This window comes from Malania oleifera, chromosome 11 (genome assembly GCF_029873635.1).
Source record: "Malania oleifera isolate guangnan ecotype guangnan chromosome 11, ASM2987363v1, whole genome shotgun sequence".
In the NCBI taxonomy this organism is placed as follows: domain Eukaryota; kingdom Viridiplantae; phylum Streptophyta; class Magnoliopsida; order Santalales; family Ximeniaceae; genus Malania; species Malania oleifera.
The window spans coordinates 64419155-64437230 of record NC_080427.1 but is presented as its reverse complement, the minus strand read 5'-3'; the positions used below and the strand labels follow the sequence as shown (position 1 = coordinate 64437230).

General features: G+C 38.2%; 1 protein-coding gene across 1 annotated transcript; it reads left to right on the top strand.

Moving 5' to 3' along the window:
- The first annotated feature begins 4191 nt into the window (after positions 1-4191).
- On the top strand, positions 4192-17473 carry LOC131143478 (pentatricopeptide repeat-containing protein At5g39980, chloroplastic). The gene is made up of 2 exons (XM_058091808.1): positions 4192-6455; positions 17434-17473. Exon 1 carries the CDS (start codon positions 4399-4401, stop codon positions 6445-6447), a length of 2049 nt encoding a protein of 682 aa, XP_057947791.1. The 5' UTR covers positions 4192-4398; the 3' UTR covers positions 6448-6455; positions 17434-17473.
- The last annotated feature ends 603 nt before the right edge of the window (positions 17474-18076 follow it).

Sequence of the window (18076 nt, the reverse complement as noted above, 5' to 3'; positions counted from 1 at the left end):
TACAAATTCATGTTATTCTGATATTATATTTAAAAGCTAGTTTGATGTTATACTTACAAGCTGAGTTGGTTATTCATATTATTCTTGGAAAATATATTTTATAAATGACTTTTTGAGTATAATCTTTTTTGAAAAGGAGAAACACCATATCATGGTTAAGCTTGAAAAATTATGCCTATATTAATTATATCTTGTGTTTCATGCTTATTGTGAGGGGGAGTCTTATTGAGGCTACCTCATTTTGCTCCTTATTTGTTATCATAAAAAGGGAGAGATTGTTGGCCTAACAAGGCTTAATCTCGTTTCGATGATAACAGACTAAGGATTCTAATTGTGCTTTCAAGATATATTTTAGGTATTATATTTCCCACAAGTACAATGGTTAAACCTGGTGAAGATTGACTAAAGCTCAACATAAATTCACAAGTCATGAAGAATACAAGCTCACTGAAGTATTGATCAAGTTTGGACAGAGTTAAGGCAATACTACATGAAGACTTAGGATTTACTTGTATTTAAAATTTCTTAGAGTCTCATGTAAGTATTCTTAAACTCCAAATTTGTTAATGAAGCTCTTAGAAATAAATATTGGACTTAGAGGCCTGTTTAAAAATATGGAAAATATTTTTACAAGTCCAAAATTCTTTTCAAAGTAAATAAAAATAAGTTTTGGAATCAAAATATAGGAAAACACTGAGTTACATAGTGTTCAGACGCTTGAGGAAAACTTCTCAATCAACTGAAGTGCTACTACCAGGGTTAAAGAAACCAGAACAGTGTTGGTATAGGCGACTGAATGAAAATCAGGTCACTTGAGTAGGGTCAGGCGATTGAAGTGCTACTGCCAGTTTTGGAGCACATATTTTAAATGGTTTAGACGACTGAAGTTTGTGTTTTAAACTTACGAACTGCACTAATTTCTTTCTTAATTGAGAGATATGGTTTCCAAACTTGGGGAAAATGGTAAGATTCTTTCCTAAGTTATATAAGGTTTATTATATGCGCATTAGGGCAACGGATACTTTTGAATACATTCATTATACATTGATTCATACTCTGAAAAAGTTGACGTGCTTATTCTTTGAGCCCTAAATTGATTTTTGATTCAATCTTCTGAAATTCTCATACCACAAATCAGAAAACCTTTAATTTCTTTATGAGCTTCATTGCAAATTTCTGTTGAGAGTACATAGTATGTTTATCTTTGTACAAAACCTGTTCTACTGTGAGAGTAATTTGATTGTATGCACAATTGTATTGCTGTTTTGCAAACTGACGACTCGGGGATAGAGTTGTTGCCTAGCGAGAGGGTGTTCTTGCTAGAGAGGGGTCTCCACCTTCCAACGGAGAGAGGCTACTCCACCTATTGAATGGAGAGAGTGAGAAAAATCCTCACAGCGAGTTGCTTAGGGCAAGGATGTAGGCGGGAAGCCGAACCTTGTAAAAATCCTTGTGTTCATCTTCTTTCCCTAACTCTATTTAATTTTTGCACTTATTAATTGCTATATATGTTTTAAATTTATTGAAAAAATTGATTGAATGCTGAAATTGGATTGGGATCACTTTGAATACTTATATTGGTTTGTGATTGCTTTGTATGACTTAAGTTTCGAGTTGAAAATCAAACGATTGCTGAAACTCAAAATTAAACTTGATTAGCTGAGGTAAAGTTATTTTTGTGGATTGATTGTTCAAGGATAAGAAGCCTACTTGCTTGAATTATATTGTTGAATCTTGTTTTAAATAAATACTTGTTTATTGTCTAAATTCAGGTTTAATATTTAAATCTGCTAAAGGTAAAATTTAGATTCATATATACCTAGGATTGCTTAGTGGTATAGCCGTTTGTTGATTAGTTTTTGTGTGGTGATTGAGATTGTTAAAAAGGTTTAAAATAAATCAAACATTATATAATAAAATTTTAAATACTCAATTCATCCCCCTCTTGGGACTACACCGTACTTGTATGATGTAGTAAAAAATAGTTAAAAAAAAAAGAGGGGAGGGGGGGGCGGGTGGGGGGAAGAAGCTACAAATGACATAGATTTTGTTTCGATTTTGTACATGAGTTCAAAAATACTGTCTGGCCCCTCATCATTTCGGCTGTCTTAGATCACTCGGTCTAGTTAAAAATGGAAAAAAAAAAAAGGGAAGCAGAAAAGTTTGAAATGAATAGTAACGACCAGAGAGTGGGAATTAGGAATTGAGAGTGACAATTAGGACTTGCAAATCTTAGTTTTAATCATTCGGTTAAAATGACTATTGACAATCCATATTCACGCAAATCCAAATTTAAGATCGGGATAAATTAGTTATTTTAAGTTTATGATACAAGTACAAGAAGTAAAGAGTATTGAAATGATAAATTAGTCCTTTTACTATCAATGAAATATATTTTAGTCTTTAAACTTTAATTTAGTTTAATTAATGACTTATACATTATCAATTTTATTTAATTAGAGATGCCATCTAACACAATTTGATGATGTTTATGAATTGAAGGATCGAAATGTTAGAAAAGTTTCTTTGCCGTAAAGATTAGTCACATATATAATTGGTTCTGAGAAAAAAGGTATATGTTTTTAGAATTATTTTATGAAGCTGTAATAAGAATCATAATTACTTTCCTGCTAATGTATTTTTTGAATTTTTAAGAAGTTTAGTCTCCTAATAAGTAATAGTGACATCACATGAAATATGATGTCAATATTTATAGAAGTGAGCAACATTGGTAACATTGTTAGACTTAATAGAATTGAAATAGTTGCATAAAATTAATAAATATAAGATCTTAATTGCACTAATTAAAATTTTCGAAATCAACTTAAGATTTCACTATAAGGTAAATTATGCTTTTAACTTGTAAAAAATTTAAGGCTCGTTTAGTTGTGAAAAATATTTTCTTTTTCAACTTTTAGTTTTGCAAAAAATTATAAAAAAAATTATCTTATTTTTAAAATTTTGAAAATTTGAGATGATAAAGAATTTGTTTCAATGTGCAAAATAATATTTAAAATTTTGATTCTTAAGTTTCAAAATAATCACAAAAAAGAAAGTTGTTTTTTAATTTTATAAATGTTATATAAGAAAATATTTGGAATCATGGATTTTGGGATTTGAATTTGAATTTGTGTAGATTTAGAAAAAAAATTTGTATATAATCCATACAAAAAAAAGTTCAAAATCCAAAATTTATACTCCCATATGTAAAATAATTAGAAATTTTTAAAAAATAAATTTTATTTCCAATTTTTATATTAATTTTAAAAATTAAAAAAAAGAGATATTTTTGTAACTATTTAAAAAATTAAAATTATTTTTGCAAGCAAATAATATTAAAACTGTTTATTATTGCTCATTTATATTGTATAAATATTATAAGTAAAAAAGTAATTAACTTTTAAAATATTTTTTAAAGATTTAACATAAAAAATAAACAATATTCTTGACAACTAGAGATCGGTAGGGCAGTGGAGTTGGACGGGGGACTAAGGGGTCTTTCTTCCCATGAGCCTTGGATAACATCTTTTGGCATGCCTTGCGCTTGTCGTCTGGGCCACGCAGAGTTATTCATACTAGAACCACGATGGAATAATACGAGTCAGGAAAGTTCGCATTATCGAAAACGATGCTTTGCTTTACCTGGCTTGGACCATGTATTTTTTTTATTACATAGGAACTGCAACCACTAACGAACCTTTCGGACCCCCTAGTGTGACACCAAACCTACGGATCAACGTCCTCCGCCCCCAGGTCTCGTTGATCAGGGTAAAACCCGGATGCGGATATGACTTCCGTGCTTCAGTTAGACATTCGACCAACCCGACCCTTGGGACATATCTCCATTACCATCCACGATCTCCGTTGGCTCATAGAGAACTCTCATCATCCACGGTCATCGCTAGCTCACAGAGAACTCTCACCATCCACGGTCCCGTTGACTCACAGAGCGAACTCTCACAATCCACGATCTCTGCTGGTTCATAGAGTAAACTTTTACCATCCATAGGTACCGTTAGTTCCGTGAGTATATCTACCTAAAATTGAACCCCTGATATTCCTTCCTTCTTATTGATGCCTTTCCACCGTGCCATACTAGGGCACTAGAGATCCTTCTTTTGATAGATGTTTGAGGACCTTTTAAGACATTGACAATGATACAACCCATACCCATCACAGTAAGTACATATTTTTTCTTCATTCATCATCCATTTGAAATATATAAATCGGCGGAATGCATTTACAACTGAAAAAATTTTCCTCCTCTCGTTTGGGATGTTGGAAAATGGAACGGCCGGGGGTGCGGAAAAATGAGCAGCCGCCACCCCCACTGGGCCCTTAGCTTCAACCTGTCAGTGCTCTGTCCTGGATTCATGCGCTCTCTGGAAATCTGTAAAAATGTACACATTCTCAATGTCCTCGACGTTAATGCAACTTCATTATTCCACAACTCCTTCGGTATCTTCCGCAATAATCTATTTCAATCCCAACTCATGCAACATCTGCATACCCTGCAACAAGCCCAGAAAACGCAGATGCATTTCCATAGTCCTCAGGGTCTATGTTCCTTCAACCAGAGATGTCTGGAGAAGAAGTCCCGACAAGACAACGACGTCGTCCCCAATTTCTCACCAACATGCCCAGCAATATCACAGAAGACGGCAAATTGTGCATTTGGATCATGATGTGGACATGGACGGCCTCTTGGCGGCCATAAGCCAGACAGCGAACGAGCAAGAGCTGTTCTCTGTAATGGGCCCCTACAAAGGCAGGAGACTCTCCATTCGTTTCATGGTTTCCGTTCTTTCGCGGGAGCCCGATTGGCAGCGTTCGCTTGCTCTTCTTGATTGGATCAATGAGGAGGCTCTGTATGCTCCTACTGTGTTTGCCTACAATGTTGTTATCCGCAATGTGTTGCGTGCGAAGCAGTGGCAACTTGCACGAGGCCTGTTCGACGAAATGCGGCAGAGAGGTCTCTCGCCTGATAGGTTCACCTACTCGATGCTAATTACCCATTTTGGCAAAGAAGGTATGTTTGACTCTGCCATCTCTTGGCTTCAGAAAATGGAGCAGGACCATGTGTCCGGTGACCTTGTTCTGTACAGTAACTTGATTGAGCTTTCACGCAAATTATGTGATTACACAAAAGCAATATCAATATTTTCGAGATTGAAGCAGTTGGGTATTTCACCAGATCTTGTGGCTTATAATTCAATGATTAATGTGTTTGGGAAAGCTAGGCATTTCCAGGAGGCTCGGCTTCTCCTTCACGAGATGAGGTCTGCAGGTATTCCACCTGATACAGTAAGTTATTCAACACTTCTAAGTATGTACGTTGAGAACCAAAAATTTGTTGACGCGTTGTCTGTGTTTGCCGAGATGAATGAGGTCAAGTGCCCGCTTGATCTGACAACCTGCAATATTATGCTTCACGTGTATGGCCAGCTCGATATGGCCAAGGAGGCAGACAGATTGTTTTGGAGCATGAGGAAAATGGAAATTGAGCCCAATGTGATAAGTTACAATACCCTTCTAAGGGTTTATGGGGAGGCTGAGCTTTTCGGGGAAGCCATCCATCTTTTTCGTTTGATGCAGAGGAAGGGCATTGAGCAGAATGTTGTTACTTACAACACCATGATTAGGATTTATGGGAAAACTCTTGAGCATGAGAAGGCTGCAAATCTAGTGAAAGATATGCAGAATAGAGGAATTAAACCAAATTCCATTACATATTCAATGGTAATATCTATATGGTGTAATGCGGGGAAATTAGATCAAGCAGCGATGCTGTTCCAGAAGCTGAGGAGCTCTGGCGTTGAGATTGATCAAGTTCTTTATCAGACAATGATTGTGGCTTATGAGAGGGCAGGTCTGGTTGGACATGCCAAGCGCTTGCTCCATGAGCTCAAGCGGCCACATAATATCCCCAGGGAAACTGCCATAACAATTCTTGCTAGAGCTGGCCGGATAGAAGAGGCCACTTGGGTCTTCCGTCAAGCTTTTGATGCAGGAGAGGTGAAGGATGTATCTGTGTATGGGTGCATGATTGATCTTTTTTCTAGGAATAGAAAACATGCAAATGTCATTGAGGTGTTTGAGAAGATGAGAGGAGCAGGTTATTTTCCAGATTCCAATGTGCTCGTTCTTGTCTTAAATGCATATGGAAAGTTGCGGGAAACCGAAAAAGCAGATTTTGTGTATAGGGAGATGCAGGAAGAGGGATGTGTATTTTCTGATGAAGTTCACTTTCAGATGCTAAGTCTACATGGTGCAAGAAAGAACTTTGAGAAGGTAGAGTCACTGTTTGAGAGGCTTGATGCTGATCTCAACATTAACAAGAAAGAGTTGCATCTTGTTCTTGCTGGCATATATGAAAGAGCAAATAGACTAACTGATGCATCCAATATCATCAATAATATGAGGGATAGAGGAATTTTGAGATCATGATCTTCTTAGTAAGTGTGATTCTGCTCTTGTATCAATAGATTCAATCCTGACTGTTGTTAGACATACATTATTTTGGTAAATATTATGTTGACTGGTTCATTATTTGTACCTTTTCACACAGCAAAATGGTATTGATGTTGATGTGATTTCGTGTTTTGCTATTTTTACGCATTATATTCACATGAACTGTTGTTTTTATTTATTTATTATTTTCTGGAAAGTAGGTTCGAAGAGTAAATTAGCAGATGGCAAAAAAGACAAGCGCTTTGAGGCTTAGAACAATACTAAGCTGAGAAAAACAACATATAGTATGAGAACAACTAGTTTTTGAGTCCAAGGCTCCTGTCTTGAACATCAGGCAAAATGCTCTGAATAGTTGTCTCTGAACTTAAGATTCAATCCTTGATTAAGATAGAGTTTCAAGTCTTCCAAAGATGATAAATTGTGGACCCAAGAAATTTTAATTTTTGCAGCAAAGAATCGATTACCAAAAGTGGGAAGCTACTAAACTACCTCCTCCCAGCTTGAGAAATATCTATGATAGTTTATATGCTTTAGAATCTTGCAATGGACATCTTTTGTAAATCTTTAATTAAAAAAAAGATGGTCTATGCTTTCATCATGCTATCTATAGAAAAATGCAGGTCTGGATGCCATTCTTTCCACAATCGCCTATTAAGCATAGTGTCACGGACCCCCAAAGTGGGACTCAAGTAAAGGTTGTGCGGTACTCGATGAGAGCTCTCCCCCGACGAGTCAGCCAAATCTCACACGTTCAAGCCTGCAAGCACGAGCACCAGGTGAGTCTCAATACTCAAGAGAAACAAGGAACAACATGATATCACACGAGCAATATACTCACATACACAAAATAAGGCTACGATAATCAGATATATCACAATCTAAGGCAACAAAACACCATAATGAAAAGGACTACTTGTATTATTCAAATCCAAGAGAATAACCATACGAACGTTAACACAGATAATCATATATTCATTCTAAATTCTTGAAGAATACAATTATAGCAGTATCTCTCTCCCCCTTTTCCCCATTACATTGTCACTCCCTAACATCCTCCCCCACTCATTTTATCGATGTCCTCGTCGATGTGTTGTAGAAGGCCTCCTCACTCTGCTAATGTTGAAGTTGATTTCGTTATCTTCGAATTTTTGAAATCTTCAATCTTTTGTATGGCATGCTGAAGGTTTTCTTCCTTTTCCCAACTCTTCTCTTCTTCCCCCAGCCCCATTTATTGAACCAGATATTGTTGTTGTTGACGACCTTCTGCATTGACTACTCTATTTGCAATGATCTCTTGAACATCTTTGTTTACAGGATGCCTTCTAGAAATTGTTGATCTCCTTATCTTTTGTCAGTGTGGATCTGCTTCATCTGTGTGGAATGATTTTAAATTGCTTACATGAAACACAAGATGGACTGGTCGCCTGTGGCTTTTCATCCACTCTGGTTGTTCAAGCCGATAAGATGCATGTCCCACCTTCTCGATCACTCTGATTGGACCTTCGTAACGGTGTAAAAGCCTTTTATCCTTGCCGCGAAGAAATCGAAATGTCTCTCGCGACACTTTTACAAGAACCAGATCTCCAGTTTCAAATTGTTGTGGTCGTCTCCCTTTGCCAGCCCATTTCTTCATGTGCTTTGATGCTTTTTCTAACTGAGCTTGAGTGACTTCGATGTTTTGCAACCAATTCTTTGTGAATTGGTATGCTTTCGGGCAATTTCCTTTGTATGGACCGTCCAGAGTGTGCGGGAGAGTCGGTTGTTAACCTGTCACAATCTTAAAAAGGCTTTTATTAGTCGCAGAAGATTTCATAGAGTTAAAACAGATTTTTGTTGTGTCCAGTAAAGTAACCCAATTCGTCTGATTTGAGTTGACAAAATGTCGCAAGTATTCTTCTAGCATCCCATTAAAACGTTTGGTTTGACCATCTGTCTGCGGGTGGTAGTTAGTGGACAGATTAAGGTTTGAACCCATCAAACGAAAGAGTTCACCCCAAAATCTCCCAGTGAATCTGACATCCCTATCACTGATTAGACTTTCTGGAACATCCCAATATTTCACCACATGTTTGAAGAAAAGTTGAGCTGTCTTCTTTGCTGAACATGGCTTCGAGACTAGTACGAAAGTTGCATACTTTGAAAACTGATCAATCACAACCAGAATCGTATCATACTCCTCTACTTTTGGCAATGAAGAAATGAAGTCCAAAGAGAGACTCTCCCATGGCCTTGCAGGAACTAGCAATGGCTCCAACAAACCTGAGGTCTTCTTTCTTTCTACCTTGTTTTGTTGACAAATTAAGCAAGTTTTGGTATAACTCATCACATCGTCTTGCATATTTGGCCAATAGTACCCCTGTGTATTCAATGCATGAGTTCTTCGTCATCCGGGATGACCAGCCCACAATGTATCATGACACTCTTTTAGTAAGGTTTTCCTCAAACTTCTAGCTTTAGGCACGTAGACTCTCCTGGCTTTAGTCATTATCAGCCCATCCTCTACCTAGAATTGACGTGTCTTCCCTTCTTCTATTAGTCTGCTCAGTGTTTGCGCCTGCTGGTCTGTATTTAAATGTTCCCTGATAAGATTTTTCAAAGGTAATGTCACCCCACTAGTTGATAAATGACTTATGAGTTTCAATGCTGCCAATTCGGTTTTTCTGCTTAGAGCATCCACCACTTCATTTGTCTTCCCTGCTTTGTATTCAAAATCGAAATTAAATTCAGCTAGCTTCTCCTACCAACGAGTTTATTTTGAAGTTAGTCCTGGTTGTGATAAAAAGTGAGTAATTGCCACATTATTGATTTTTACCACAAATTTGGACCCCAAGAGATAGTGCCTCCACACCCAGAGACAGTGTACCACAACGAGAAGCTCCTTTTCCTGTACTGTATAGTTCTGTTCGACACCCGTTAATTTTCTACTTTCAAAAGCAACTGGATGCCCTTCCTGCAAAAGAACTCCCCCTAATGCAAAGTCTGAGGCGTCTGCTTGTACTTCAAATGACTTTGTCACATCAGGAAGGATTAGCACAGGATCTCCTACAAACTTTTCCTTTAATTCAACAAATGCTGATTGACACTCTTCTGAACACCCCTATGGTACCACCCCCATGGTACCACCCCCTTCTTCAGTAAATTTGTTAACGATACAACTCTTCTAGAGTACCCCTCTATAAACTTTCGATAGTAGTTGGCTAACCTCAGGAAGGATCGCAGTTCTCTAACGGATGTAGGTGCTCGCCATTCATTGATGGTTTGTACTTTAGCTGAATCCATTCGTATCTGTCCCTCTTCAATGATATTCCCCAAGAATAAAATATGCTTTTGAGCGAAAGCACACTTCTCCCCTTTTACATATAACTAATTTTCTTGGAGTTTTTGAAAAACCTTCCGAAGGTGATCTTTATGTTCTGCTAAGGATGCACTGAAAACCATTATGTCATCAAGGTAAATGACCACAAATTGGTAGTCTTGAAAAACCTGATTCATTAAAGAACAAAAGGTAGCAGGTGCATTTGTTAGCCCAAAAGGGATGACCAGGAATTCAAATGCTCCATACCGGGTGACACAAGTGGTCTTAGGTTCATCTCCCTCTACAATACGCACTTGATGATATCCCGATCTCAAGTCCAGTTTAGTGAAATATTTAGTTATACTTAACTGGTCAAAAATATCAGCAATCAGTGGAATGAGATACTTGTTACGAACTGTCACCTTATTAAGAGCTCGATAATCTACACACAAATGCAAACTTCCATCTTGTTTCTTCTAGAATAATATTGGGGCCCCAGAAGGTGCTTTTGATGGACGGATGAATCCTGCTGCAATTAGATCATTTAGTTGCTTTCTAAGTTTAGCTAACTCAGGCGGCGCCATTCGATAAGGGGCACGTGCTAGCTGTTTTACCCCCGGCAAAAGCTCAATTTCGTGGTCAATTTGTCGTCGAGGTGGTAAAACCCTGGGTAGTTGTTCTGGGATTACCTCCTTGAACTCTTCTAAAACTTCCTTAATTTCAATTGGATATTTGTCTGCCTCTTCATTTTCTGAAACTACTGTTAGAACCTCGAAAGAGGGTTCTCCCCTACTTACTCCCTTCTTGAATTGGAGGGCTGAAAGCAACTTCCTCTCATCGAAATTGTTGTAGGCTGCGGGAACCGCACAAGGTGCATCTCCCATTATCACAAGACAATCTGCAACTGGGATCAGCATTGAGCGTGTCACTTTAAGAAAATCCATCCCCAATACCACATCAAAGTCATCGAGGGGTGCCACGGTGAAATCAATTGTTCCAGACCACGACCCCATTTGGCAAACTACTTTAGGTGCCACTCCTACTGTGGTTAACGCTTGAGAATTCACTGCTTTCAACTTCCCCACATCCTTATCTACTTGTAACTCTAACCGTTGGGCTTCTGAATCAGCAATGAAATTATGGGTGGCCCCTGTATCAATCATGGCCTTGATTTTCTTTCCATTCAAAAGTAGATCAACGTACATTAAGCCCTTCTCCTGAGACTTGTTGGTAGTTACTTGGTGCTCTAATGCCCCTAAAAATCTCAATGCTCCCACCATATTCTGTTGTTCTTTTGGGGTTTCTGTTGGGATTTTGATTTCCCCTCGAAGGGCCTTTAGAGCATTCAAAACTTTTCGTTCAGGGCACTCTGCCACTCGATGCTGTCCCATGCAAAGGAAACATGAGACCGGCAACCGACGCTCCCCATCACCTGGTCGTCCGCCCCTCCACTCCCTATTCATGGGCGCTCTTTTATCTTTCCAAAAACCATTTATCTCCCTGTCCCTTCCCCCATTTGTGGGCTTATACACTTTATTGGGTCTGGAATCATTATTGGCGGACGTGGTTGCTTCCCAGAACCGTCTGAAAAATCATCCAACTATTTAGCGGCAGCAAGGGTGGAAGAGAGATCGCTAGCACCTTGCCGGCGCAATTCATTCTTCGGCCATGTCTTCAAACCCCGGAGAAAATGAAATAGTCTATCTAACTCGGTCATGTCTATGATATCCAACATCAAGGCCTGATATTCTCGTACATAACTCCTTATTGATCCGGTCTGTTGTAATTTCATTACTTTGCACCATGCTCTGTACTCTACATTTTCTGGGTAGAATTGGGTCTTCAACGCCTGTTTCTACCCCTCTCAAGTGTTAATGACACACTTATTGTGCTAAATATCGTTCCATTTAGTTCTCCACTACATTTTGGCATCCCCAACCAGGTATACGGTTGCCATATTTACTCGGTCCGCTTCTAGATCCACTCGTGAGCACATGAAGTAGTGCTCCATATCAAAGAAGAAATTATCCAGTTCCTTTGCATCTCGCGTACCGCCAAAACTTTTAGGTTGTTCCAGTACCTTCAATCGAAAACCCTCACTTGGATCTGCAATCGGCCTTTGGGCTATCTGTGCCACTGCATTCACTTTCACCGTCATCTCTTGTAAATCCCTCTGAACCTAGTCCACAACACTTGCCCATCTCTTTCAAATCTTCCTTCAAAGCAGTAATGGATTCCTTAACATCTTCTGCAAGGAAATCAAAATTATCTATTAGCTCCTGTAAGGAGGCCTCAAGCTCTATTGGCTCTCCCTGTTGGGATGAAAGAGATGACAATATGCCCTCAATATGTTCCAGCCTACTCTCAAAGGCTTCCAATTGCTCGATACTCCTCTGGAAGGCCTCAAGCTCTATTGGCCTTTTCTCCAGGGATTTTACACGTGGAATAAATTTTTCAAGTTCCTCAAGTCTCACTACAAATTTTGATACCCTATAAAGATTTTCTCTAGGGTTTTCTTCAGCGTCCTCAAACTCTGTTGGCACGTCTTTCTCCTTTATCAATGTTGCCACCAACCCTTGGAGTTTGCAGCACGTTGTCTCCAAGGTTACAAGTTTTGTCTCAAGCGCCTCAATGCGCTCAACTTTTCCCGACTTGTTTCTCATGTTACTACTCATGGTGTTCGCACACACTGTGCTCTGATACCAATTGTCACGAACCCCCAAAGTGGGACTCAAGTAAGGGTCGTGCGACACATGTTGAGAGCTCTCCCTCGACGAGTCAGCCAAATCTCACACGTTCAAGCCTGCAAGCATGAGCACCAGGTGAGTCTCAATACTCAAGAGAAACAAGGAACAACATGATATCACACGAGCAATATATTCACATACATAGAATAAGGCTACAACAATCAGGTATATCACAATCCAAGGTAATAAAACACCATAATGAAAAGGACTACTTGTATTATTCAAATCCAAGAGAATAACCATACAAACGTTAACACAGATAATCATATATTCATTCTAAATCCCTGAAGAATATAATTATAACAGTATCTCTCTCCCCCTTTTCCCCATTACATTGTCACTCCCTAACACATAGCAAGTTAGCACATGAATGAGTGCCTTGAGTTATTTAGCTTGAATTAAATGGAGGAGAGCCAATTTAGTTTAGGTGAGGTAACTTTAAGGCGTCCACGTTGATGAAAGAGAATTAACTCCTGATTGATTAGAGGCCCAGGAGATAGTTTCTTCAGAATTAGGATCAAGAACTCCAGCTGTCAAATTTTTACTATCAGCAACTGTGGCAGAGATTATTATTCCCATCCTTTTATTTATAATTTCTGAGACTTCTGTAGAAAGAGGAAGGCCTAAATCAGCACAAATATTTTGACCAGATATGGTAACTAAAGCACCGAGGGAGAGCCCATTATCATTGAATAAACAAATCTTTTTCCCATTTCTAATAATGTGCTTAAAGCAGTCAAGCAGAATCTCTTACTTCAAGCATTCTGATCTGAGTCCAAGAATTGTTTGAAGGAGGTTTAATAGATAAATTTATCTTTAAGCTTATAGGCATGAATCATTTAAGGCAAAAGAGTTAAGAGGGCGAGGATATCTGCCCCAAGAGCTTGAAACCAGTGGTTTTATTCCATTCAGCAATCAACTTAAGACCTAGACCACCTTCGTTTAAAGGTTTTCTAACATCATTCTTGCTAACCTTACATCCCATAATATTCCAGTTATTTCCTTTACAAAGGATGGATTAAGGTTCCTTTCAATGTCTTAAATGACAAGAGTAGGAGAGAAACAAGGATGAGAACCAATACCTCTGAAGCTTTCCAGAACTAATTCAATATTTGTAGCCTACCAGCATATAAAGGTGATGATGGTGGGTCCAGTTGTAAATTTTCTGTGTGATCCTCTCAATAAGCAAGTTGTTGGTGCAAAATTTAGTTATGTGCACCAATAGCCAAAGGTCTGGGCTACAATTTTTGTTTAGTGGGTAAAAACCTCCATGAATAAAGAATTCCTGCATACGGGAACACATCGAGTCACCAGAGCAGGGCTCTAGGAATACTGATGCTAAGTTGGGATGATCAGGAAGAGGCACAAGAGATCCATATTAGGGTTTCAGAGTGTACTTACCTTGTTCATGTCCCCCCCTTCCATTTTTGTACCGGATGCCTATTAACCACCCAAATGAATGATCCAGGATCCACCCCCAATCATGGCCTAGTTGGTGTCTAATACAGAGTTGTTGGCATGCCCCATGCCCATTATGGTAGCTAGGGTATGTTAAATTTTGTTGTTGACCTTCCTCTCGTGATATGGGATGTAGGGCACCTTCTCAGGGTCATTGAAATATGGCAGCTTAACCGAACCACTGAAACTCTTCTTCCTCGTGGGCTATAAGTGTGCATTCACACATGTGTTTCCCATTTTTCCCTCATCAATTCCCACCCCTCCCTCCCCCCCATCCCATCCCATCCCATCCCATCCCATAGATCGAAGAAGATTTTGGGCCGTGGGGTGTAGGGTCAGTGTAGTTTGAGGTTGGTGTTGATTACCATGATCTGAATTTAATGTGAGTCATCTGGCGAAGGCGGGGGCCTTGTGCCTGGTATACTGTGGTCCCAAGTGTGAATGTGCAGTACATGGTGGCATCCTGGTTGAGTGTTTTGGCATGTGCCCTGGATGTCCTTTTAGTTCCTAAAGCTTATGCAATGATGATGTGAACACACGCCTTCATTTAGGATGCTGCGCTTCTATGGCTTGCCAATGCTGGATGGCCTTAATCTTGTCCCCCTCCATCTGTGGGTATCCTGTGTCTCACCCTCTTTTCTCTTCTTCCTTAATCTCTCTCAAATTTTCCCTTTCAGCTCCCCTACTCTCTGTTCTAACCTTTCTTTTGACATTTGTGGCTCCTTTTGACAATTCACTTTTTCTGTAGTTTATGTTTGTCTGACTATTAAATAGTTAGTGGTGTGACACGTCTATAATAATGTGCCAACGTAGCTTTCAACTTTCCTTGATCAATATTATGTAAGTAAAGAGATTGTCATCTTTGTTTTGAATTTGGTTGAGAATTATTAGGGTCGCACTGTTTGTTGTGGTGCTGAATTTTGGTTTAGAATTGTTATGGTCTCACAGTCAGTTTTTCTTGATTTTTTTCTTGTAAGGGAATTGATGTAAATGATCGTAAACCATTTTTCTTTTGTTCTCTGCTGTTATTTTATTCAAGCAGGAGAAATATTGTTTTTCTCCAGTTACAATTTTGATAAACCAAACAGGATAGACAGAAACTAGTTTCTCTCGTGTTGTTTCCTCTCCCATGAGGTTTTTCTCTTCTTTCGGCTTCTCTCCATCTGAATGAAGCATTAGCTACTCAAAAGAATTTTCAATGCTGACGTCAGCCGCATTTTCTGTCAAAAGGTGCACCTCTAGTGCACCTTTTCTTGCCCTACAAGTTTATATTTTCATCAAAAGCTGTAATTTATAGGCTTTGCTAATTCTGATTGGGTTGCACATGATTCTGTTTGCCTTATCCTTAGTTGAATCTGGAGTAAACCATACATGGTATTTCCCAGATTCTTAAAACTGAAAGTCTAGAATTCCACTGAAAGCATGTATGTCACCAAAGTTATGGCTACCTAATTCTAAATGAACTAAGTCCAACCTAATGCTAAATGAACTTGGTAGTTTCTTTATATGTGTGTGTGTGTGTTTGAATTAGTAGCAATAATTTTATACATGTTTGTTTTTGATTGTCTAAAATTTGTTAAGGAGCTTATTGTTTAACTTCCACATATTTTGGAGGAGTTTGTAGCGATAATTAGATGCTGAACGAAGCACTGAATTTTATAGCCTGAAAAATGTGGAACAGAAATGAAAAACAAGGTCATTTAAAATCTTGTTATGCTTTATGGGGCTTTTATTTTTTTCTTTCTTTTAGGAAAAAATGCTTACTTTGTTGGCATGTTCCCAACTATTGAAATTTGTAAGGTTTGAGACGAGACTTGCTTTTGTTTTCCTACACTCTTTGGGACATTTTCATTGTTTCTTTGAAATTCTTAGTATAATTATTTGCACTATGTTTGGAGAGACTTTGAATTTGGATTTGCATTGAATTTGAATAAAATATAAGACAAAGTTGTATTGAAAATTATTCAAATTCACCCAAATTCAAATCGAAAGTTCAAAATTCATACTCCCAACCACAGCGTTAAGGTATTTTGAAATTGTCTCTCATGTATGTCGGTTTCTGTGCTTGAGTCATAGAGAGAGAGAGAGAGAGAGAGATCTGGTGGTTATTCATTTGTGGGACTCCCTCCAAAACAAAAATGATGTAACATGCGAACAAAAGCGAACTATCCTAATTTTTTCTGTATTTTCATTTCTTTTATTTAGGATTTTTTTTATTAGGGTCATATTTTGAGACCTTATATATTAATTTTTATTTATATTAGAATTGAAAATTAAAGAAGCTGGACATTGATAATGTATCACTGCTGTTATAGCACAAAAATAAGATTGATAGAGTATATTAATAAGAAGCAGAAATGAAGGCATGGTAATTACTTTTCAATAATTATCCGTAAATTTAAATGAAATCCCCCTACCATCAAAATAATTGGTTAATAAATACCAAATTTAAAAGGAGCATGCCTCCTATAGCTATAAAAGGGGCACTTCTGAAGAGGTAAGACATCTCATTCTTATCCACTCTACTATTGCGATAATCCATTCCTTCCACATTTCCTAACTTAGGCATCCGAGTGATCCCCTAAGATATATCCCGTAGGTGGTCAATGTCAAGATCGATCCGCATTCTTTGACTAATTTTTGGCAACAACAATTGGCGGTGCTTGTGGAAACTTGAGAAGATTTTTATCTTTGATCTTGATTATGACCATGTCATATAACTCCCAATCAGGACCTGTTGCTTGGGAACAATCGTCTTAATCAATTTATTCCCCATCGATACACAACTCATCATAAAGTGTGTCTCTAGGCAAATTTTTAGCATTTTAAATGAGGGTGGAAAATATATTTAGCATGATCTTAGTCAATGCGGAATTCTGTCTGGGGGTACTGATGAAAAGGGATTGATAGTCCCCAAATGAGAAAGAAATGCACTTTTTTTTTTTTTTATGAAAATGTGTAAAAAGCATTTAAAAACAAAGTCACAACCTTTTTTTTTTTTTTTGAAAAATATAGGGAAAATAAAGAAAATCTTTGTGAAAGGTCTGCGAAAAACCAAATTTAGAGTTTGGGAGTACACTTATGCGTAGAGAAGGTGATAAGCTAATAATCTTAATGATGATCAGCCTCTCAGAACCCCTATTGGCAGCCGTTCACAAAATGGTTACTGTAATTATGTAAGTGTTGCCGTCAAACAAAAAAATAAAAAGAAAATAAGAAAAGAAAAACCCTTTTTTGGTCATCCGATAATAGAATCACTGTTTGAGCACTTCAACATGCGTTTGAGAAACCCAGAGTATTGGTTTAAAAGGAGTTGCCCTCAGAACCCTAAGTTTCGGTTAAAATAATGATGATGGTGATGGTGATTGATGAAAAGGAAACTTGTTGATTTTTTGAATCTGATCCCTATTTTGATGCTGACAAAGCGTCTATATCTTATGTGTACATTTAATGTGTGAGCAGGTTTATATCTTAACATGCACATGAGGTAAAGGGAAAATGAAAGCCAAAAAGACCTCAAGATTATACATCCTCGCGTATTCCATGAAATTTGAAGAGCAAGACAGAAGAAGGCATCTCTATTTTCATTTGTATTGCATTATGTTTAATAATTTGGTTTGTAATAATGCATGACATGCATGATGTGAATGGATAGCTCAAAATGACCATAGACTGGCCGTAGGGAACCAAACGAAGATCGACTGACGTTGGAGTTTTAGGCTCAAATTGAGGGCTAAAATTGTACCTCTGAGTAGTCTCGGTCGACCAAACCATTCTGGTAATAACAAGCTTGGTCGATTGAATACATTGTTGGCTGAAAAGACAAAGTCTCGGTCAACCAAATCCTTGACAATGTAAAAGCTTTAGTCAACCAAATCGATGAGAAGTTAGCAAGTTGACTTCTCATGGTTGACCGTTCTAAAATGAACGTATTGTCTTTGGTCGACCAAACCGGAACGTGTTTGACCCCCAACTGTTCGGCCGACCGTTTGTATAGTTCAAATTGACCATAGTCGACCAAACCATATGAGTGGTCAACTGAACCTTAGTCATGGTCGACCAAACCTACGAAGGGTTCAAAATCACCCTGAGACGGTCGACCAAA

Excerpts from the sequence above, each read along its gene's own strand:
- LOC131143478 (XM_058091808.1), top strand. The coding sequence starts at position 4,399 with ATGTACACATTCTCAATGTCCTCGACGTTAATGCAACTTCATTATTCC.